We start from the raw sequence: 22,540 nt of genomic DNA on the forward strand, positions 1-22,540 counted from the left end.
CAACACGTGATATAATTTAGACTCTGCACTAATGCAAGGATCGCATGAATATCATAATAATAAAGTTTGAAGGTAGCGAGGAAGGTTCGAGCGTTTTCGAGGGCTTTCGTCGGTGTACTAGCACTCAGAGGTATCACGCATGATCTGGCATATCCGGATGTCTATAAAACCAAGGCTATTCTGCGTTATGTCAAACTCTTTTGTTCTCGTTTACATTCAATTAGTTCAAACAATAGAACGGAAACAGAAATAATAAAACCCAAAAGACTCAGTTCAAACAATGTCTTCCGCAAGCGATTATCAGTTCACAGATCGTGCTGCGACAATTCTACAAGAGTCGCAGCGTCTCGCTCAGGAATATAGTCATGCACAGCTTACGCCGATCCATTTTCTTGCTGCCATGGCTCAGCCCGAGTCTGACGGCTCTCCTCCTTATTTGCGGGTTGTCGTTGAAAAAGCTCGCTATGAGTGGCAAACATTGGAACGTCTGATCAACAAACATGTAAGTTTCTGTCCTTGAGAACTTGGGTTTCCAAATGATCTCTTGCATAATGCTAAACACTAACTTCTTTCTAGCTTGTTCGAATTCCTGCACAATCTCCAGCTCCTTCTGACATTCGACCATCTTCGGCTACTGCTAAAGTCCTTCAAGGATCGAGCAAAGTGAGCAAGAGTCAAAAGGATTCGTTCATTGGCCAAGACCATATCTTGCTCGCACTTCTCGAGGATCCTACCGTGTCTTCGATCTTTAAAGAGGCTTCTATGCAAACCTCTGTTCTACAAACTGCCATCCAAAACATTCGAGGATCAACAAAAATCGATTCTCGGACTGCAGATACTTCTACTGAATACGAATATCTCAAGAAGTACGCGACTGATCTGACTGAGCTAGCCCGTGAAGGCAAACTTGATCCCGTCATCGGTCGTGAAGATGAGATCCGGAGGTGTATCCGCGTCCTGGCACGTCGAACCAAATCTAATCCGTGTCTGATCGGTGACCCTGGTGTTGGTAAAACTAGTGTCGTTGAGGGTGTCGCTCAGCGAATCATTGATAATGATGTCCCCACGGTACTGGCTGGTTGCCGACTCATGTCTCTCGATCTTGGTGCTCTAAAGGCTGGAGCTAGCCATGTTGGCGAGTTTGAAGAGCGTATCAAAGGTGTATTGAATGATATCACCTCTGCTCAAGAAATGATCATTCTTTTTATCGATGAGATCCACATGCTTATGGGCGATGGTAAGAGTGATGCAGCCAATTTGCTGAAGCCTATGCTAGCGCGAGGCCAGCTTCATTGTATCGGTGCTACTACGGTTGATGAGTACCGTAAATACATAGAAGCAGATGCTGCTTTCGAACGTCGTTTTCAGAAGGTCGACGTTCGCGAGCCTACTATAAACGAAACCATCGCCATTCTACGTGGTCTTCGAGCTAAATATGAGGTACATCATGGTGTCCGTATCCTCGACAACGCAATTGTCTCTGCTGCTCAATTAGCAAGCCGATATCTGACTTATCGAAGACTTCCCGATTCAGCAGTAGATTTGATTGACGAAGCCGCTGCTTCTGTCGCGGTTGCACGTGATTCGAAACCTGAGCAACTAGACAGTCTAGAACGCGAGCTAGAGCTTGTGAAAGTGGAAATCAATGCTTTGGAGCGAGATGCATCTGAAGCTGCCAAAAGTGATAAGTCAACTCAAGATCGTCTCGATGCTGCGAAGCAAAAGGCAGTCAACTTGGAAGAGCTTCTTCGTCCTTTGCGCGAGCGGTTCCATCAGGAACGAGAGGGATTGGAAGAACTTAATGCTTTACGCAAGCGCCTTGAAGAGCTTGAATTCAAGGCTCAGGATGCTGAGCGTCGTCGAGATACAGCTGCAGCTGCAGATTTACGCTATTTTGCCATTCCAGATATAAAGAAGCGTATTGAGTCAGTCGAAAACGATAAGGAAAAGCAAGACCAAGGTTTGCTTCAAGATCTTGTCACTCCTGAGATTATCTCAGAGACTGTTGCAAGATTGACGGGCATTCCTGTGAAAAAACTTGATCAAGCTGAAAATGTTCGACTAATTAATATGGAGAGAGAGCTTTCCAAGCAAGTTGTTGGACAGACAGAAGCAGTCAAGGCAGTGTCAAATGCCATCCGGCTTAATAGAGCTGGACTGTCGAATCCCAATGCCCCAAGCAGCTTCTTGTTTTTGGGATTGTCAGGTTCTGGTAAGACTGAACTGGCGAAAAAATTGGCAGGTTTCTTATTTGCAGATGAGAAGGCAATGATTCGTATTGACTGTTCCGAACTTGGAGACAAATGGTCGGCTTCAAAACTTCTGGGAGCCGCTCCGGGTTATATCGGGTATGAGCAAGGTGGTATTCTTACGGAGGCCCTGCTACGTCGACCATATTCAGTTTTGCTTTTTGACGAGGTTGAAAAGGCCGCTCCGGAAGTATTACTTGTTCTTTTACAGCTTCTAGATGATGGTATAATTCATTCCTCAGCTGGTAAGCTTGTGAATGGATCTAATTGTATCGTCATCATGACATCCAACTTGGGAGCGGAATATCTTCAAAACACGTCATCGTCACATGTTGACGAGGTGACCAAAAGTCATGTCATGGACGCAGTTCGTGCGCACTTCCGACCTGAGTTTCTCAATCGTATTTCTTCCACAGTTGTGTTCAACCGACTTTCGAAGAAGAATATTAAGAAGATTGTGGATATCCGATTATCTGAAATTGCTCAACGGATGGAGGCCAACAACAAGCGCATTACTATTGACGTTGATCCAGAAGCTAAAGACTTTTTATGCGAGCACGGATATTCTAAAGACCTAGGAGCTCGTCCTCTCAACAGACTAATTCAGAACCAGATTTTGAACAATCTAGCTGTCTTGATTCTGCAGAACCAGATTCGAGATGATGAGGTAGCTAGGATAGTATTAGCACCAGCTGGTGATGAGCTTAGAGTTATTCCGAACCATGAATTGGACATAGATACCCAGCCAATGGAGGTTGACTCTGAGGACGAGCTAATGGATGATGACCTTGACTAGATATAAAGAAGAGCAGGAGCATATATTTGGTGCTCAGTGTGATTATGGTTATGTAAACTTTAAATAATTAATATTAATAAGAATAAAATAAAACAAAAGCGTATGACAATCTTAAACTGAGCGTACATGATGTAATAACTAACAGAAATATGATCCGAGTCTTCCGTGTTTTGTTTACAAACTTCTTAAAATGGAAATATAACTGAACGTGGCGTGCGGCTGGTACCGGTTGGGAGTTCTTCCGACAGAGCCGAATACCGGTAGCGATGAGCTCGTGAGGATATAATTATTATATATAAGAAGCGGGATCAACGAAGGAAGACCGGTAAAACAATTGTGTAGAGCCTGTAGAACTTTACTGGAATAAAAGTAGAATAAAATATACAAATAAGAATAAAATGGCAACTAGACAACTCGTGCGATCTATCAAGAATGTCACGAACTGGTATTCTCATGCGCAAGTACTTGTTCGCGATGGTAAGTGTGAACTGTTGTCCAGTGCTGGCTGACTAGCTCATTCACGAGTTGCATTACTAACCGTCTACCTTTTTACAAACTTTTCAGCTACGTGTAATGAAGATTTTGGACCTTTCGGTTGTGATCTTGCAGAGATTGCTTCTATGACTTTTGATCAGTATGTAATTTCATCTGATTTGAAATGTGAGAAGGCATTGCAGCTGACAACCTTGGCTAGAGCTTGTTTTGTTGAAATCATGTCAATGCTAGAAAAGCGACTAAACGACAAGGGACGAAATTGGCGCCATGTGTTGAAGGTATTTTTATTGTCTGACTTGGTTCTCGAGCTTTAACTTCTAAATTTGTATAGGCGTTGATAGTACTAGATTATTGCGTTCACATAGGGTCAGAAGAGGTAGTAGACTGGAGTAGAGATAATATCTACATTTTCAAGACTCTTAAAGAGTTTGTATATATTGATGAGGTCAGCCGAGATTGTGGCGAGGTTATTCGTCAAAAGTCTCGCGATCTTCTACGGCTTCTTTATGACGATGACAGACTTCACGATGAGCGCAATAATCGTGATAATGTGCAGATGAAAATCACGCGCTACGGGACAAATTTCACCAGTGTTTCATTCTCAACGAGTCATCGACCAAGACTGCGTGAGAATGATGACGATGATACTGGTCTGGATTTTTCGGATAAAGACAGGGAGGTTATCCGACATGCGGGTCCTTCTTCCGGTTTTGGTTCTTCTCGGACTTCAAATAGTAGTTCGAAAGCACAATACAAGGAACATTTAGACCGTCGAAGTTCACGTCTTTCAAGATCACCTTCAAAAATGAACCGTCACCACGAGAACAGTGCCAAATCAAAGAATGACAAAGAGCAAGAGTTGGATGCTCTGCGCAGCCGTTTCAATAGTCGAGCTATGGCAAAAAAAGACCAGGTGTCCGAACAGAGAAAAAAAAATAGTATTCACTATGATACGACTAATTTAGACAGAACTGATTCTAGTATTGATACCATGCGTTCAGCAGAACGACAAACTACTGCTCCTACCACTTTTGGCGTAGTGAGAGTTCAGCCCGGCCCAACATTCGCTCAGCAGCAGCAACTTCCGAAAACTCCAAGTACAGATGTACCGTCAATCATATCTTTCCAGCCGGGTATGATCTCTCAGACTCCTACCGGATATCCAATTTCTCAGTATCCTCCTATGACCGGAATCCAGCAGCAGCCTCATCCAATTGTCTATCAGCAAACTGGTTTTCAACCTCTAAACAATTCAAATACAGGAATCCAGTGTATTCAACAATCTCAATTTCCTACTCCATTCCTACATCCACAGATTCCCTACCAGAATCAATCACCTCTAGCTCTACAGCCAACTGGTTATATCACTCAAATGAAAGGTACTCCAATACAACCACAGCAAGCTGGTCAACAACATCCTTTGATTCCTTTGTATTAATAGTATGAAAATGAGGCGCTATGGAAGCTACGGTCATATATATTTTGTATATCTCTACTTTTGTGTTAATCAGGTGAAGACGAATAATTGAATTATATTCAAATTAAAAGCTTCAAATAGCCGACATCTTTACTAGCCTCTCATTTTTTAGTAGCACAAATCAAAAAAAAATTGAAAAGTAATATCATGTCAAAGCAATATGGAAACAATGAAAACAGTAAACTAAACTAGCAAAAATGAAGTCTACCCGTTAAACCAAAAAGAAAAAAGCTTAACAACATCAAACACGACAACAAAAGCAAGCGCCGGAAACAAAAAATCGTACACAAAAGAACAGTATGAATTAGTAAACTTTGTTTACTTAATTATCAACCACTTAATTTGAATCTAGGATCGTGAAATAAACTGAAGCAGAGCCTATTGCTGTCTGAAAGGATTGTTGACTCCAGTTTGCTGCGGCGCCAAGGGTGAGCTAACATGAGGAAGGTACTGCTGCTGCTGCTGCTGTTGCGAAATATATGCCTGATTTGACTGGTATCCTGTTGGAATTGGTGCTAGCGAGCTTGGCTGCTGCTGCTGACTCGAATATCCACCAAATCCATATCCCGTGAATTGAGGTTGCTGAGCAAAGCCGGTTTGTTGATAGGTAATGCCAGTCGGCTGCTGCATCAGACCGTTTGATTGAGATGCCAAACCAGTCGCCTGAGGGATGGCTACAGTAGTCTGAGGTTGCTGGGTCTGAGATTGTGTCTGTTGCTGTTGCTGGAACTGGTATCCAGTTGCCTGGGGTTGTTGGAATCCAGTTGCTTGAGGTTGCTGATAGCCAGTCGCTTGTGTTTGCTGATAACCCGTTGCTTGCGGTTGCTGATAGCCAGTCTGTTGCTGATATACTATGCCAGTTTGTTGTGGTTGCTGGTAAATACCAGTATACATGGGAGAAATCACGCCAGCAGGAGAAATGGTTCCCATTGGCGTACCCGAAGATACTGAACCTGTATATTGAGGAGAGACTTGACCCACGGCACCAGTATTGTAGACAGTCAAATACTGCGACTGCTGCTGGGACTCGTCTTCACCAAAGTCAATCAAATTAGCCGAATCGACACTTGCAGACTGAGTATTCGGTCGCGAAATACCAGATTGAATATTGTTCCCGTTCGCATTTCCGATATCTCCATTTGAGTAATCAGCAGAATCATATTCTCCACTTGCACGAACAATCCGCCGCCGTTCATCTTCCCGTGCGCTAATTTTACTCTCCTCAATTGCTCGTCGAAGGTCAGAGTCTTCACGATCATTAGCGCCTGTATTACGACGAGAACGACCTCCTCCACTTCCATTCCCTCGTTCACGCTCGCTTCGGCCAGGTCTTATTGGACTACTGCCACTTCCTCGGAACATGTCGTCACCAGGACGGGACATACGTTCGCGCATTAGATGACGGTTCGCACGTGCGGTTCTAATCCGCTCATCGTCGTTCAAAAATGAAGTGAGCTCCTTAGCCTTTGTCCGAACTGCATTATGTTAAAACTTCTTTCATCTGTTGCACATCATCTTCCGCTGAGCGGCTCGGCATCACATAGAGCCGCAGTTTAGAGCGCGGGAAGAATGACAGAAGTACTTACCAGCAAGACCTTGGTCATGGTTCTCTTCATCAATATACTGAAATTCACGTAGGGTCTTTATGACATATAGATTGTCCTTGGACCATCGAACACAGTTTTCAGAGCCAACATGGAGGCAGTAGTCGAGGAGCATAAGTGCCTGTCGAATATTAGAATCGGCAACACAGCAAATTAATTGATAAAAACTAAATCTAATCGAAGAAATAAGAAACAAACAAACCTTTAGAACGTGACGCCAGTTTTTACCCTTGTCATTGAGTCGTCGGTCAATCATGTCCATAATCTCCAAGAAGGTTGCGCTATGAAATTAGAATCTACCCACTGAAAAGCAAGCGAAAGGCTGTGATCACAAAAAGATATGCATTATTGTAGCGATAGCGCGACATACCTATCATATGTAAGCTGAGCAATCTCATCCATGTCCACGCCACTAGGACCCCAGGTGTCATTACTCGTAGCTGGAAAAACAGTTAGCCGAGGAACCAGATAAGCCAGTCCACTGCCTCGGTGATCAAGATTGTGATCATCTGGATGGACCAACCAGAACAACGTACCATTTCGGACTTTGACTTGGGCAGAAGTGTAGCCATTCGTGACATTTTTTATCGAACGAACAATTGATTTAGACATTTCGGCAGATCAAGAACAAATAATTCTCTTGTTTGAGGCGAACAAAGCTGACTAAAGAACGTAAACGTAAGCAGCCAGAATGTCATAATGGCAATCTTTTCTTAGATTGCTGCGGAGAAGACCTCTCATTATGGCTCCCAGTCGCCTCGTAAATCTATGGCGTTGGTAGATGATCATTTGGTGCTTTGTTTATGCCACAAACGAAGAGTAATGGGCAGTGCACCAACTGGGCTCGCCCAGTTAGGTCCCATCTGAGCACTTCACGGGTTTAGGCGACACAAATAGAGCGCAGCAGCTAACTCCAGGTTTGAAACTGCAGGAAACTGAGCTAGATTCAGAGAAGGCAACTGATTAGCTAGTCCAAAGTAGATTCGGCCTATTCAAGAATTTTGATTACATTGGTTCGACGTTGCTGTCGCCGCCTCCTAAAGCAACGCTTTTGTTCAAAGCTGATTGCGTGTCTGATCTCGACCGCCGATTAGTTCGACTTTTACTCCATGATGTCGAAGTCCATCATTCGCTCAATCAAAAACGTTACGAATGGCTATAGTGTTGCTGAAGTGAAGGTTCGAAATGGTAGGTTATTTTGTTTTGTCTATGACAACCCAGATCCGAAACTCGACTCCACTCGAGATTCACCAATGCAGGTGTATTATTTGGCTATTCCCCGACTTGGTTTGTTCTGGTTTTTGATTCTGACACTATTCTTTTGTAGCTACAAGCAACGATGAATATCCTCCATCCCCGGAGGATCTCCGGGATATAGCAGATATGACATACAATAAGTGAGCTGAGCTATGAGCGGTTTACTGCATTTCTGATTGGCTTACATTATCTAGATCTCTTGTTCTTGATCTTCAAAATATGATTGAGCGCCGTCTCAACGACAAGGGCAAGAATTGGCTCCACGTCTGTAAGGTGCGTTTAACTTATTTAAAATTTCACCGGCTGTATTTCTGATCCTCGAAGGCCCTTGACTTAGTAACTTATCTTCTGGAGTATGGCTCCGATGACATGGTGGTGTGGGCTCGTCGGCGTAGACCACATATCAAGACTTTGCGAGAGTTTGTCTACATGGATGATCTCGACAACTCTGACAAGGGAAAGAACGGTAAGTATGATGACGTATTGTGAAGGTTAAAGCATATAGAAGTAGATACTGATCTATGCTCTGTTTTAGTAAGATCGAAGGCAAAGGAGCTGTATTCTTTATTGGATAATGAAGAAGGTATACGTACTCTCCGTGCGTCAACTTCCCACACGCCTCCTCCTAACCGAATGCCGTATTCAGCTGATCTACGGTATCCCGGTTCCAGGTTAGACAGGGGAAATAGCTTGTCGTCTTCACGTAGGCCAGATGCACCTACACGGACCCGAACAGTAGACAATGACCCTGAGATACAGGCTGCGATCCAGGAAAGCAAATTGACAGCTAGCGAAGAGGAAAGTCGTCGCCGAGAGCGCGACTATATGGTTGATGAAAATGATGAGGACTTGAAACGTGCAATTTTTTTGAGCGAGCAGGAAGCGCTTCAAAAGAAACAGCAGGAGCAGCAATTGAACTCTCCTGTACAGGCTCCCACAGCTTTGTATGGTTATAATAACAGTGCAGGCCCATCAGTTCCGTCATATATGACCACTAGTCAACCATCTAGCTTGCAGCCCGAAGCTCCGAAAAGCAACGCAGACTTGTTGATTGATATATTTGGGAACACTCCTACAGTAGTTCCGATGAATCAGAGCAACCCTCCGGTGAGCTCGTCTAACCAATTCGCCGGAAATGCTTTCGTTTCACAGCCTTATTCTTCGACTACTTTTTCATATGAAAGTACGACTCAAACTTCAATGCCTTCTTCGGTTCAGTCAGGATCCGCAAGCGCACAACTCAACTCAACGTCGTCTCCATTTGCAGTGCAATCTACATACGGTTCGAATGAGCAAGCTTCGTCGTACCCGTATAATTCACCCTTTAGCACCAACACACTCACATCTGGCTATCCGACGGCACAACAGTCATTCGCGTCCCCTGCTAATGCTGCTACGAACTCGAACTCGAATTATCCTATTCAGTCATCTACTTCGCCGTTTGCTCCTATCTCGCAGCCGCATACTAATTCCACATTTCAGCAATCCACTGGCCAAACCCAGTCTTCGACCAACCCAGTCAATGGCTATTCACCGTTCAGTAGTGATATAAATAATACCAGCCAGCAATTGACTTTAAATACGAATTCTCCATTTTCTCGACAACAACCTACGCAGTTCCAGCAGCAGCCTCAACAGATGGGCACGTACGATCCATTTCTACCCCAACAGCCAATGTCGACAGGTTTCATTCAATCTGCATATTCAAACTCGCCGTTCCAACCTGGCATGTCACAGCAACAAGCTCCCGCAAGTGGGTATGGTGCGGGTGGTAATGCATATTCTAATAACACTAATGCTGTATCTCCGTTCGCGGCACCTTCAGGCAACCTCATCGAGCCAACCAAGCACTCCAATAATCCGTTTGCCTACGGTGCAACGGCCCCGCCAACTCCCAATCAAAATCCGTCTGGCCTTTTGGTAGCTCCGACGATAATGACGAATGAAGATTTGATTTAAACCAAATGTGCTTGTCGATCTGGTTTTTTATTTCCTTTCTGTTCTCTATTACTTGATGGTTACTTATTATTATTATTGTTGTTGCTGTTGTTGTTATTCTCGTTGTGTTATTTTTAGTCAGTTAATGTTTGGTGGGCTGGTTTCATTTAATTTTGAAGCAATGAAATTTTGGTAGTCTTTTTTTCCCGTGTTCAATCCAAAATGTGCCTAAACTACTGAGAAAGTTAGTCAAATAGGAAAGTTTGATTTGGGTGCTTCTGGGAGTCCCAATCTGCATCAAGAGAGGTGTGCCCTCGATACTCAATGTGAATGGCTGGCTTGGAAATAGGTCGGGGGAGTGCGGAGTAAGTCCACCAAGAAGAGTTCTTGCATGGGTTCTGTTGTAAGGCTCGAGCGATAGCCAAAAGAATTGATGATGATCAAGACTAACTCAAAGACAACTTGAAGGATCGGGGTCAAAATGATCCTGTAAGCTCTGTTCTGCTGGGACTTTGAGTGCAACTGTAGCACTAATGCATAGAGAACTAGGTCTTTGCAGCACAAAAAACAAAGTAATATTCAAGCATTTGATTTAGCCGTACAGCCAAGATTGCTATCCAAAGCTTAATTGTGATGGACTGGCCCGTTTTCGGCGGTCAATTAAGCTGCAAAGTCGAATGTGAAAAGAGCTTCCGATAACGAGAAACCCTCGAGAAGCCATGGTTTCTCTCTCACCAATCATCGCTCATCGATAGCCAACTCAGTTCAGTACATGGCGTCCTAAGAGCTCTGGTTGGTTCATTAAACGACTTAAGATCTGCTGTCTTTTCAACTGGTCCTTGCGGTAATTGGCTTGACCATCTGCTACGGCTTACCCACAGGTTCGCGTATTTGAAGAATACATCATTGTCAAATGCAGCAGACTCACTTTACCATGCTCAGCTGGAAATAGATTATTATTTATTTTTTGCTGACAAATTCTTATCTATTCATTCATTCTAATTAGACGTGTGTTATTGGCTAGTTGGCTGTGAGTGTCCAATAATGGCTGGATGTAGTACTGCATGATCGCCTCTTCTCCGCTCTCTGCATGATTATTCCCTCGGACTTCACAGATCTGTTATCCTTCAATTTCAGTCAGATAATGCACGTGGAGGTAATTAGAGACATACGATGTCTTACTTGGAGATCAAGTTCTTGCTAGAGCGAGCTCTCGGCCGGAATAAGTAATGTAATTGATCATGCATTTGATGAGTCGCTTTCAATTCAAATATCTGAGAGTTTCCTGCTCTGAGCAAACTTCTCAAAATATATCAACTAACAGCAATGAAGTTTCTCAATGTTATTACAGCTGCTGCGGGGCTTGTTATACAGGTTGCGGCACAAATCAATATCCCAGGATCAGTTCCCGAGAACAAGGTCGAGCCTTTACAGCATCGTCTTGCATATGCAGGTCCTACTGGTATGACCGTGTCCTGGAACACTTTTGGCTCCATCAAAGAGCCCACGGTTTTTTATGGAGAAGATCCCTGGAATCTTGACAGCAAGGCCACTGGATCTTCTCGTACTTTTGAGACATCTCCTACATGGGCCCACCATGTCAAAATCACTGGCTTGAAACCGGACACTACGTATTACTACACTGTTTCGAATACCAACTGCTACGGCTGTCATGAATTATCTGCTTATACTTTTAAGACTTCCCGTCCTGTCGGTGACTACACGCCCTATTCGATTGGTGTTGTTATCGATATGGGTGTCATGGGTCCTTATGGCGAGTCAGTGGAGAGCGATTATCCAACGATTACAGACGAAGACAGCAACACTATGCAGTCTCTTTCTCGTTATGTCGATGGTTTCGATCTACTTCTTCATCGTAAGTGGTGGTATTTTATTTGAAATAGCAATATGATTAACAATGTCTAGCTGGCGATCTTGCGTACGCTGATACCTGGCTGACTGAATGGGGTCAAGGATATCTGAACATCTCGTTCGATGAAGGTGTTGAATGGTACAACCGGTTGCTTAACCAGTATTATGACGAACTGCAACCCGTTACTTCGGTCAGACCTTACATGGTTGCGCCTGGTAATCACGAGTCTAATTGTGATGAAGGAGGAACGACTATTAACGGGACCACGTATGACTTGTCTATTTGTCCTGAAGCTCAACGCAATTTTACTAGTTATATCAACCACTTTTCTATGCCCGGTGAAGAGTCTGGTGGGGTTGGCAATTTTTGGTACTCTTTCGATCATGGTATGGTTCACTATGTTGCTATCAACACGGAGACAGATCTTGGAAATGGTCTCATCGGTGAAGATGATGTTGATGGTCCCGAAGACATGCATTCGGGACCATTCGGATCTTATGAAAATGAACAAATTGATTGGCTAGAGAAGGATCTTGCAAGCGTTAATCGCACGTTGACCCCTTGGATTGTAGTCTATGGCCATCGCCCCTGGTATGCTTCTGGAAAGAATGTTTCGAACACTATTTGCTGGAACTGTAAGCTTGCGTTCGAGCCGCTGTTACTGAAATATGAGGTTGATATTGTGTTTTACGGACATATTCATATGTACGAGCGCAATGCACCGATGCGAGATGGAGTTGCGGATCCTAACGAGCTCAACAATCCATCTGCGCCTTTATATATTCTTAATGGTGCTGGTGGACACTACCACGGTCTTTCAGAGTATCAGGATCCGATTAACTCGTACTCTCGATATCTGCAGAATTCGACTTTCGGCTGGTCTAAGTTAACATTTCACAACTGCACGCATCTTACGCATGAATTCATTGCATCTGCCAATGGCTCGATACTTGATACTGCTACTTTGTATCGCAACCACACGTGCTCTGGGGAGAGTACTTCCAGCGGTACGGGAACTTCCAACGTCTCAATTGTTAGCAGTACTATTCCATCCGCTGCGGTAGAAACTACCAACGGAGCAGCGGCATTGAGCGCACCTGTCTTTATTGGCGGATTACTTGCAGTTCTAGCAATGATTTTTTAGATTATAGGATGAGAAATATAGAGATTTGTTAAAGGTCGAGAAAAATGAAATTTTGAATTATTTGTGTGGGGATAATTTTTGAACGGCCAACAAAAATTGATAAACTTTAATTCTACTAAGCGAGTCGGTTATCGTAGGTCTGTTCAGAGATGGCCATGACTCCTAGGCTACTGATTAGGATATCAGTCGAAATTAATCGCTCAGAAAAAATTAACTAAATAGTAATTTCACTATATATATTCACAGATCCTTTCGCTATTTTGTTTCTACAGGAAAGTAGTCTACATGGCAGGAACACCAACGGAAACATCGAAGTAGAGAGGACGATGAAGACTCTGATGATACTCATCATCAAAGAAGTTCTCTCCGACACGATATCTCTGAGCGAGCCAGCCGCCGGTAGAAGAGCCAAAGCCAAACGAGCTGCGTTCGAATGAAGAAGTATCTCCAATCTTGTTCCATCCCGAAACTGTAGAAAAATGACCACTGCGACGTTCGGGTTTGGTTGCATCAAGAACATCAATGAAGTAGAAGGAATTAGAAATGGCAGAGGTATAGTTGGCAGAGAAATCCGAGTTAATGCTAACCATATCCTCGGTACCGGTCGAGATTTCATAAGCATCTGCGCTGGAGTCGCCAGGAGACGAGTTAAGACAGCCCAAAAGGAAAACTGGCTCGCCTTTTAAGGAAGCTTCATAAGCAGCACGATAACGGATTAAAGACGCACCAACCTTTCGGGCATCGTTGGAAGCATCATCGAGATGGGTGGAAATCACAGTAAAATCATCGCCGGTGGAAATCAGCGAGAGCTTTACAACGGTCGCAATACGATACGATCCAGCACCAGAGTACTTGGAAACAGTCGCAGGAGTATTCGATAACCAAAACACATCATAGGATAAGGACTTTATATAGTCGGTATCGTAGAAGACCGCAACGTATTCTCCGCTCTCGACACCATCATCACGTCCAACACCCTCATAAACCCAGTTAGAACCAAGGAGCTCAATGAGGTCGGTCATCTGACGAGTGTAAACACCTTGAATGGCTAAAGCACATTTCTGTTAGTATTTCCGGAGATGCATACTCGCTAGCCTATCAATGGCAACGCCCTGTTAACCTACCAAAAACCTGGACCTTGTTGAACAAAACCTCATTAGCAACAGCAATACGACGAGTGGACCAGGCGAGTTGAGTGTAGTTTGCATAGTAGTTCATCTCGCTGTCGTTAGGCACAGTCGAGTTCAACGAGCTGATGGTTTCGTTAACAGAAATACCATCATTTGGCGCGGAATCCGGCTTGACGACCCATGTGAGCATGCGAACATTACCTGTTGCGCAAGCAGCAGACGTAAAGGCAGCTAGTACTGCGAGGATTGAGCAAGAGAACTTCATGAATGGATAACTATGTATATATATGTATATATCTAGACACTATGAGTAGTAGTAGAAACCGCGTCCTTGTAATCCGCCCGGCCAAAGTCGAGAAGTGTCCGGAAAGCCTACTGCTTTATAGTCCTCCTTTTTGTTCCCGAAATGGTAGACTCGGATTGCGAAATACGCAGGGTCTGGCCTCCAGGCAACATTATTAAATCTTGTGTAAAAACAAAAAAAGTGACAGAAGGCGAGGAAGCATTCTTCCTCGAACTGACTGCGCAGGTCCGGATAGTCTGCTGGAATCTCTGCCCAGCATATGCCTCTAGGTTCGCCTGCTCTGGCTAAAACTGAACAGCCAAATCGACTGGAATCGGCCAGTTTTTCTTTTGTTTACTCCTCTGCCCTTGAACTCTCGCGCGCTCTTCCCATAAGGGGCAGTCTGTGTCCCCTGTACTTTCTCTGCGCGCCAAAGTCGCGTTTCCCACCCAATCCACGCACGTGTTGAGAGTGCCCAGGAACTGTCCAGGACCCTGGCCTTGGTATTTAACCTGTCTGGGATGCTCGGGTGACCAATTGTGTATGGAACAGGCGTAGAAAAGCCAATCAGTTACGATTGATGTTACCACGACTCTGACTTACCCAGGTTTTGCCAGAAAATGGATCAAGAAAAATGCTGGATCTTAAATCTTTTCCTCTACCAAAAGTTTCTTCCTTCTCCACAGCACTTCCATATCTTCCTATGACAGCAAGCCTCAGCTGCAGTACAACCAGCAACTAATTACTGTATCTACTGCGGACCTACTTAATTCTTAAATGTGTACTTTATATATATATTAGTTAGATAAAACCCTGTGATACTATAATAACTTGCTTCCAGTTCTCTTTCGAACTGACATTTGAGTGGAGAGCATTTCATCCTTCCCTCTCTATAACGTAAAACTTAAAATCAGACGCAAATATACACTCGAACGTGCACTCTAAACCTTCTCTGCATCTGATTCTGTCTTCTTGACAGCAGGCGCAGCCTTCTTCTTACCAAACTTCGGAAGACTCCAGTGAGACGCCTGGAAAAGTTTGAATCCAACAAAGGTAAACGCAACATTGAACAAAATGAAAGCACAAATAAACCCAACGTTACGCCAGCGATGAGAGTACTTAATATTGACCTGAGTCAAATACTGGTCGGCAACAGTCCATCGGCAGTAACCACAATCGGATGTAGCATTAGGATTAGACAATTTCGCCATATTTTCCGTAGCATAAGCACCAGCAAATTCATAGCACGTCTGACCAGAAGGAGGCTGGAAAATGCTCAACTCACTTTCGGAGCAGGTAACTACACCATCATGCAAAACAGTGGACAAAAGAGATTCAATGAAGTAAGTGTATGGGGAAACTCGGTACATGAATTTCCAAAATCCGGGAAACAGGGAATATGGCTGGAAAATACCAGAAAACGACAAAATCATCGAAAACATCACAGATGTAATGATGTTAGCAGTTGCCGCATTGGGAGCCATGACTGTCATAGAAATACCAAAAGATGCCCAAAACATCGGATATAAAATGCAGAACACCAAGTAGTAAAATCCAGCACGCGAAGCCTCTCTAAAGAAGTGAACAGGAAAGTAAAAGCAGCAGAATTGGATAGTCGATAGAACAATGTTAAAAGGCATCTCCGCAACTAAAGTAGAAAGCTGCAGGCACGACCAATGGTATGTATTTGAAGCAGCTTCTCTCGCGAGATATAATTCACGGATGTTCAATACTTGAGGTTGCATTTGATTCATGAGAGGAGCAGCAAGAACAATAGGCAAGAAAACACCAAAAAGCAAATTAGAAACACCTTGAATAGTGAATTTCGTATCCCAAAATGAAAAACCGATATAAAGACCACTGACAATGTACAGCATGCCCTTCGCCATAATATAACTTGGGTTTCGCCAATATTGTTGGAATGTTCGAGTAATAACTGCTCTGGCCTGAGTAGTCCAAGGTACAGCGAACCTGCCAGTATAATCTTTTCCAGTCTGCTGAGCAGGCAATTGACTTAATTCAGCATGTAATTCTTCAATCTCACGAGTGACCTTAGAGAAATTTTCTGACGCCGTCCAGACATCATACCAATCACGATCAGTGACAGCAGTAGCACCAGCTCCAATACAATTCAAAATATACTCTGCAGGATTCTCATCAGAACCACACTTAGGGGCACCTTGCGTCTCAAAGTAGTTAACAAGAGTTCGAGAATTTGTACCAATATCGCCGAAATAAACAGTCTTTCCACCTTTCTTCAAAAGTAACAATCTATCGAACTCTTCGAAAAGAGTGGCCGAAGGCTGATGAATAGTACATAGAATAGACTGACCAGCATTTGCCAGACGGCGGAGAAGCTGAACAATGGCCCAAGCTGATTGCGAATCAAGTCCAGATGTAGGCTCATCAAGGAAAAGAAGCAGAGAAGGCTTCGACGCAAGTTCTACACCGACAGACAATTTTTTGCGTTGCTCAACATTCAAGCCGGCTCCAAGGTTTCCGACAATGGCTTCAGCATAACTTTCCATACCAAGCATCTCAATGACAGTCTCAACATAATCATATTTCTCCTGAGTAGGGACAGAAGCAGGCTGGCGTAATAAAGCTGCAAATCTCAAGGCTTCGCGAACGGTCGTCTCAGCAACATGCAAATCCTGCTGCTGAACATAACCAGTGCGTCTCTTGAATCCGGCGCTCAATGCCTTACCATCAACAAGCATATCTCCGGTGATAACACCGACATCGATTCGCTGTGCAAGCGTATTAAGCAAAGTGGTTTTACCAGCACCAGATTCACCCATAAGTGCAGTCATAGTTCCAGGCTTGGTAAATCCTTGAACATCACACAGAAGCTGACGGTCTTCACCATTCGGCAATGTAACAGTGTAGTTAACATGCTGCCAGGAGAAAATTTCAGTCATTCGAAGTGAAGAATTAACGCGCGATGGAATCTTTCCTATAACGTCACCGTCTTCGATAACGGCCGTTTCTTTGGGAGAATCAGCCTCAACAGTAGAAGACGACGACGAACCACTCGATTTTTGAGCCGCATCACGAACAACACCGGCAGCAACAGCATTCTTTTCCTTCTCTTCCAAAACTTCTGGAACATATCCTCGTCTGAAAATGAGAACATCACCTTTGGTCGCAGCAGGACTCATAATTTCAGTACCAACCATGTACATAATAACAAAGGCAATAAAGAAAACAATCAAAATACCGAAATTTCTCCAAACGTGAGAAAACTTATACAAGAAGGATATTTTGACATAATCATCACCTAGTACATAAATTTGACTAGTCTTGCCTCCAGCAGAAGAACAGACTTGATTTGCAAGCGAGATGCCCTCACCTTGAGGAATCATTGACGCGGTACAATCTATTTCCGCCCCATGAAACTCGTTCGCCATTAAGGCTTCGAAACTGTATGAAACAGGATTCATACGAGTCATCCAACTGAACCAGACTTTCATAAGAGGTCGAGGAATCAAATAACCTGCATAGATGAAAACAAGTAAAACACTCATACCTGCAATGGCGTTTGCTGCCTCAAGGGTAGGTGAAAAAGAAGAAACCATCTGGAAAAAAGCAACCATTGTCAGTGTTGTAAGCTGAACAAATAGATAGAAAATGAAAAACTGTCCTGGCTTGCGATTTAGATTAGTCATGAAGTAAAGAATCAATTCGAAAATGGTAATCGCTGCGAAGCGCTCCGGGAAAGTAGTAATGAGATAAGCTAACGCTTGAAGACCAGGATGATAAAATGCGAACCGTTTTTGTTTTTCAACGACTTTTCGATCAGGATACTGCATAGCCATCTCAGCGATAGCGTTTAAAGTGAAGAAAAGGATAGCGAAGAAAATGATACCGCCTCGCGAAAAAGAACCAGCCACCGTTTTAGGGATATTATAGAACAAAGAACCAAAGATAAGCGATTGCGTAAACGAGGCCACAAGACTGCTAATAGTGAAAGCTCTATTTCCTCTTTGACGCTGGAAACCACGACGGATAAGAGCCAATAGCTGGCGACCAATCGATAGAACATATGGAGACTTGTTTCTCTTGAGAAATCCCTTTGAACGCTCTTGAGAAGCAGAAGCGTTCAATTCGTTCAACTTATCGTCACCAGAGATAGACGCCTCATATTGACTGATCTCATTCTGAATCTCTTGAAACTCGGGAGAATTTTTCCAATAGGTTTCAAACTCATCAGCGGTAACAGGAACTCTATTTTCATAGCCCTCTCGAACAAAACGACCAGCAGGATCAGTAATAGCAGTGAGAAATTCAGCAGTAGTTTGACGAGGAGGACAATAGTAACCCATATCAACGAAGAACTGCTTTGCCTTTGAAATATGACCAAAATAAATTTGACGACCAGTGTGAATCACAGTAACTTTATCGAACAAATTGTAAATGTTTTCACCAGCCTGATAAATAGCGACAACCGCGGTGTTCTGCAACAAATTGGTCACGGTACGGATAGTTTCTGTATATTCAAGAGCTGTCGAAGCATCCAGACCACGAGTAGAATTATCCCAGCACACGAAATTGGCACGGCCGGCAAGAACTTCAGCAAGAGAAACACGTTTTCGCTCACCACCAGAAACACCACGAACAAAATCGTTACCCACTGGAGTATTATAGGTATGAGTTAGACCAAACACAGTAGCCAGAATGTCGCGCGTGTCTTTAATGAACTCATCGCGAGACACATTGCCAGAACGAACATAAGGAGATTTAACTTCAGCAGCAAAACTAAGAGTCTGAGAAACATTGAGAGTAGGCATGTGTTCGTCAGTCTCTGCAGAATAAAGTAAATCACCTTTAAACCGCTGCTTCATAGTTTTTTGATCAATACCATCGTAAGCCAATTCGCCTTCCACATTTGTATAGGCGTCAGTCTCGCCAGCAAGAGTACGAAGGAAAGTCGAGCAACCTGCACCAGGACGACCTAAAACGAGGAGCATCTCTCCCTTGTCAATAACTCCATGGAAGTCGCGGATAAGAGCACGATGCTGAACTTTGGACTTAGAAAAGAGGTTGCCAATCCGCAAAGGGGCCATAAGAACCTCGCTCAAAGTGAAAAGCGAAGTTGTGGACATGTCAACACCGTAAACTGAGAGACCTTTGAACTTGACGCCGATAGCACGGTCGAGAATGCCATCACGAGTATTTGCGTTTATCTGACGACGAAGAACAGCCTCCAGACCTTTATCATCATCCGAAAGACCTTCATCTACATTTGTTTTGGATCTTCTTGAGAGTGTTCGAGACAAAGCTGCAAGCTGATCTTTATCCACTTCGTGGATGTTTTTCATGTGCAGCGCATCGAGATCTTCCTCACGCTGGTTTTCGACATCAATGATGTCGTTCTCTCGATAATCGTCAACCATGTTGATTCGAGCACTGAATACCAGATCAGACCAATATGATGTTTCGGATAGCTAAAGAGAATTGTACAGCTTTTGACATCCGGAAGCGCAAACTAGGAGAACATAATATATAGCCTTGACTACCGTTCATCACAAACCGAACAAGTAATTGTTAGTCCGCGAAGCCACGTTTCCAGCGGCTTACGCGGTCTGGGAGTTCCTCCGCTGGCCGAGATCCGCCGTGCATCCGAATACAAGTCACGTGAATGCCGTTTTTTGAGGGCAAATCAACCATCCGAGAGATTCCGATTTTTAGACAGACAAAGGTTACAAGTAGCGGCTCGCTTGCCTTGTGTGCGTCGATAGAGTTTTGAGAGACTCAGTTCAACACGTTCATTTTCTATTCCTGTTCCTTGCAAGATCCGCGGACAATGGATGATGACGAGCAAAATACCGTTCTCAAGTACGTGACAGTATGTGACAAAAAGATATATGCTGTCTTTGGCCTATAGAGAGGACGTAACACAAGCAAGGAGATGTAAATAAAATCCCGCGAACCACAAGCATATCTTTTCTCCGAACCTCTTGCGTTATGTTGTCGTCTCGGAAGTAGGTTGTATCCGAGCCGGAAAAAGGTCTTCCCGGGCGAGCGAGAAGTAGGGCTTTAGATGACTAAAACAAACTGAGGTCAGCGCGGTCAGCTTTTTCGCTCGTCTGTGGATAAAAGAATGTTTGAGGATTACTTTGACTATGTACCATGCTCCCCTGAGTCTAGTCGGAAATAGTAAGCCACCAGCAAAGTACTTCCTAAGAAAAGGAAAAAACTCTACCTCATCCGCAACAGAAACAGTAACAGCAACAGCAACAACAACAGTCAACTGTATCAGCCTTCACAACCTAAATCAGGAAGCAACACCGCGTATTGCCGCAGCAAGATCTGGGCCGGTTACTTTGCTGACTCCATCAGATACGTTCTCTTCATATGAAAGCAGCTCGTCTTCCCCCGCCGCAGTAACCCAGTCATCATTTCGTAGCTCCTTCATGGTAATGCGCCTGCGAAAGTCGTGCTCGAGAAGCAGCTTCAAAAGCCGCTGCAAAGACGGCGAGCAGCCTACGGGGAGCGGAGAATAATCGCCGAGCTCGATGCTTGAATAAATTTCGACTTGGCTCTCGCCTGTAAAAGGTAATTTCCCTGTAATCAAGCAGTAGAGCGTCACACCCATGGACCAAATATCTGCCGCGCGACCGGAATACTCTACACGAGGGATAGCACATTGTTCTGGCGCGATAAACGCTGGACTTCCAGCATGACGTATAACCATATCACCTTCCTCGCGATCCCGCTCAAACATTTCTGACACACCAAAGTCCACTATCTTTAGAACGTCATCTTCGTCTAGCAGTAGATTGTCCGGTTTGATATCACGATGCACAACCCCTTGGGAGTGAAGATATTCTATCCCTAATATTAGATCACGAAAGTAGAGTCTACATTGTTCTTCAGAATATGGCACAGCTGGCTCATCCAGAGAAACCTTCATCAGAACGCCATGCGCACACCATTCCAGCACCATGTATATCGAGTCTCCTTCAGGATCGTCCAATACCTCTACTAAATCTGCGACATTGACATGATGGAGCTTTTTGAGAATTGCAATCTCCGGTCGGATAAAGTCTATTGGATTTTTGTTCGCACTGCCTTTGACTCCTCCTAGTCCACGAATGCCATTTCCTCCCGGCGCCCGGGCCCGCAGCAATTGAGAATTATTTTGTCTTCGTAATCGTGATTTAGAAATTTCCTTCATGGCCTAGTGAAATCGGTTAGATGAGCATCCATGACATCAGAAACCGATTTTCCCGATTTCAGCTAGACATACATATTCTTGATTCGTAATAGTATCTATGACTCGATAAACCGCCCCAAAAGATCCTCGGCCAACTTCTTCATTCACCTCGTATTGATTCACACGATATTTGTCGGCGCCCAGCATAGTTAATCGTGCATCTAGAGTCTCCTTGATTTCTCTTCTCGGCGAGGATGGCGGTCGTGAATGTTGACGGGTCGGTGAACGCATCCCACTTTGTATTATTTGTCGCGATCTATCTGTTAATCTCATTGCAGCAGTGGTTTGTGCCAAGTTGTCCTCTGTAGGTGTGATGGACAGGTCTGTCGATGAGCTACTGCCTTCTTCTGACCCTTCAGGTACAATAAATATCATGGGTGGGGCATTCTTGCGCAGGGCATTCAACTTGTGATTTAGTTGCATTCTCCACCAGTCAGTAACTAGTAGTCGCGTAATTCTTAAAAGGCTAAAATCCTCCGGATCTAATATTCTCGCCTTATTTCTTCGTCCCAGTCAATCCACTCAAAATTGCGTGACACAAGTCGGAGCTAGTGTAGATGTAGCACAATTATTGAGTGATCTTCTGCGAACTGCTATGTAGAAAATTCTACCAAGTGTAATAGATAGCAATCAAATCCGCTGATCAAGATATATCTGCTCTCAAGAATGTAAAGTTTTGAGATTGGTGATTGATCAGTGAGATTTCTACCTCCCTCTGTCTGTATTTGCGCGCAAAGCTTTCAGCACAATATCGGCCGAACAGTTATTGCTAGCAACCTCAGTAAGCCACAATTTGCCCTCCAGCAAAAAGCCTTTCGTTTCGAGTATTTCCGTTCGGTAGAGCGTTTTTGGTCACCAATTGCAGTTGATTTACGCTTTCGTCTGCGAAATATGACTATCTCGATATAGCAACTAAACAGACTGAAAGAATTGAGACTCTACGAGCTATCTGACAGAACCCTGAGCCATGCGGCGCTCTGTTCCTGTCCTTGTCTCTCTTTGTTCCATGTTCCAGCTCCCAGACAAGCCTCAGGCGCAGAAAAACTATATCACTGCGTCGGCCAATTCGGAACAG

The 22,540-nt window shown here is 44.0% G+C and overlaps 8 protein-coding genes across 8 annotated transcripts; 4 read left to right on the top strand and 4 right to left on the bottom strand.

Moving 5' to 3' along the window:
• Nucleotides 1-144: 144 nt before the first annotated feature.
• V1516DRAFT_680809 (P-loop containing nucleoside triphosphate hydrolase protein) lies at nucleotides 145-3,161 on the top strand. The gene is made up of 2 exons (XM_066923160.1): nucleotides 145-502; nucleotides 577-3,161. The coding sequence occupies exons 1-2, from the start codon at nucleotides 281-283 to the stop codon at nucleotides 3,043-3,045; spliced, it is 2,691 nt and encodes an 896-aa protein (XP_066775291.1). The 5' UTR covers nucleotides 145-280; the 3' UTR covers nucleotides 3,046-3,161.
• A 102-nt stretch (nucleotides 3,162-3,263) lies between these two features.
• V1516DRAFT_680813 (uncharacterized protein) lies at nucleotides 3,264-5,166 on the top strand. Its single transcript, XM_066923161.1, has 4 exons — nucleotides 3,264-3,522; nucleotides 3,610-3,679; nucleotides 3,740-3,818; nucleotides 3,872-5,166. The coding sequence occupies exons 1-4, from the start codon at nucleotides 3,444-3,446 to the stop codon at nucleotides 4,976-4,978; spliced, it is 1,335 nt and encodes a 444-aa protein (XP_066775292.1). The 5' UTR covers nucleotides 3,264-3,443; the 3' UTR covers nucleotides 4,979-5,166.
• Nucleotides 4,933-7,363, bottom strand: V1516DRAFT_680817 (uncharacterized protein). Its single transcript, XM_066923162.1, has 5 exons — nucleotides 7,158-7,363; nucleotides 6,992-7,061; nucleotides 6,824-6,902; nucleotides 6,604-6,742; nucleotides 4,933-6,492 (listed from the first exon to the last, which is right to left on the bottom strand). Exons 1-5 carry the CDS (start codon nucleotides 7,231-7,233, stop codon nucleotides 5,396-5,398), a joined length of 1,461 nt encoding a protein of 486 aa, XP_066775293.1. The 5' UTR covers nucleotides 7,234-7,363; the 3' UTR covers nucleotides 4,933-5,395.
• Nucleotides 7,364-7,733: 370 nt separating this feature from the next.
• On the top strand, nucleotides 7,734-9,837 carry V1516DRAFT_687523 (ENTH domain-containing protein; the record flags this gene model as incomplete). Its single annotated transcript, XM_066923732.1, has 6 exons — nucleotides 7,734-7,809; nucleotides 7,843-7,908; nucleotides 7,949-8,018; nucleotides 8,073-8,151; nucleotides 8,203-8,344; nucleotides 8,414-9,837. 6 exons carry the CDS (start codon nucleotides 7,734-7,736, stop codon nucleotides 9,835-9,837), a joined length of 1,857 nt encoding a protein of 618 aa, XP_066775294.1.
• A 1,305-nt stretch (nucleotides 9,838-11,142) lies between these two features.
• On the top strand, nucleotides 11,143-12,833 carry V1516DRAFT_687524 (Metallo-dependent phosphatase-like protein; the record flags this gene model as incomplete). Its single annotated transcript, XM_066923733.1, has 2 exons — nucleotides 11,143-11,692; nucleotides 11,743-12,833. 2 exons carry the CDS (start codon nucleotides 11,143-11,145, stop codon nucleotides 12,831-12,833), a joined length of 1,641 nt encoding a protein of 546 aa, XP_066775295.1.
• A 281-nt stretch (nucleotides 12,834-13,114) lies between these two features.
• Nucleotides 13,115-14,228, bottom strand: V1516DRAFT_629267 (uncharacterized protein; the record flags this gene model as incomplete). Its single annotated transcript, XM_066919881.1, has 2 exons — nucleotides 13,115-13,881; nucleotides 13,958-14,228. The coding sequence occupies 2 exons, from the start codon at nucleotides 14,226-14,228 to the stop codon at nucleotides 13,115-13,117; spliced, it is 1,038 nt and encodes a 345-aa protein (XP_066775296.1).
• A 689-nt stretch (nucleotides 14,229-14,917) lies between these two features.
• On the bottom strand, nucleotides 14,918-19,711 carry V1516DRAFT_680829 (ABC-2 type transporter-domain-containing protein). The gene has a single exon (XM_066923163.1). The coding sequence runs from the start codon at nucleotides 19,640-19,642 to the stop codon at nucleotides 15,188-15,190; it is 4,455 nt and encodes a 1,484-aa protein (XP_066775297.1). The 5' UTR covers nucleotides 19,643-19,711; the 3' UTR covers nucleotides 14,918-15,187.
• Nucleotides 19,712-20,523: 812 nt separating this feature from the next.
• Nucleotides 20,524-21,696, bottom strand: V1516DRAFT_697210 (kinase-like domain-containing protein; the record flags this gene model as incomplete). Its single annotated transcript, XM_066924077.1, has 2 exons — nucleotides 20,524-21,429; nucleotides 21,499-21,696. 2 exons carry the CDS (start codon nucleotides 21,694-21,696, stop codon nucleotides 20,524-20,526), a joined length of 1,104 nt encoding a protein of 367 aa, XP_066775298.1.
• Nucleotides 21,697-22,540: the final 844 nt, after the last annotated feature.

Source organism: Lipomyces oligophaga (genome assembly GCF_038497815.1).
Source record: "Lipomyces oligophaga strain CBS 7107 unplaced genomic scaffold V1516scaffold_8, whole genome shotgun sequence".
Taxonomy (NCBI): Eukaryota; Fungi; Ascomycota; class Lipomycetes; order Lipomycetales; family Lipomycetaceae; genus Lipomyces; species [Lipomyces] oligophaga.

Excerpts from the sequence above, each read along its gene's own strand:
- V1516DRAFT_680813 (XM_066923161.1), top strand. The coding sequence starts at position 3,444 with ATGGCAACTAGACAACTCGTGCGATCTATCAAGAATGTCACGAACTGG. Across the intron at positions 3,523-3,609 it reads GCAAGTACTTGTTCGCGATG|CTACGTGTAATGAAGATTTT; the intron begins GTAAGTGTGAAC and ends CAAACTTTTCAG. Across the intron at positions 3,819-3,871 it reads ATTGGCGCCATGTGTTGAAG|GCGTTGATAGTACTAGATTA; the intron begins GTATTTTTATTG and ends AAATTTGTATAG.
- V1516DRAFT_680829 (XM_066923163.1), bottom strand. The coding sequence starts at position 19,642 with ATGGTTGACGATTATCGAGAGAACGACATCATTGATGTCGAAAACCAG.
- V1516DRAFT_680817 (XM_066923162.1), bottom strand. The coding sequence starts at position 7,233 with ATGTCTAAATCAATTGTTCGTTCGATAAAAAATGTCACGAATGGCTAC. Across the intron at positions 6,903-6,991 it reads GCTCAGCTTACATATGATAG|CGCAACCTTCTTGGAGATTA; the intron begins GTATGTCGCGCT and ends CTAATTTCATAG. Across the intron at positions 6,493-6,603 it reads CCATGACCAAGGTCTTGCTG|TTCGGACAAAGGCTAAGGAG; the intron begins GTAAGTACTTCT and ends AACATAATGCAG.
- V1516DRAFT_680809 (XM_066923160.1), top strand. The coding sequence starts at position 281 with ATGTCTTCCGCAAGCGATTATCAGTTCACAGATCGTGCTGCGACAATT. Across the intron at positions 503-576 it reads AACGTCTGATCAACAAACAT|CTTGTTCGAATTCCTGCACA; the intron begins GTAAGTTTCTGT and ends ACTTCTTTCTAG.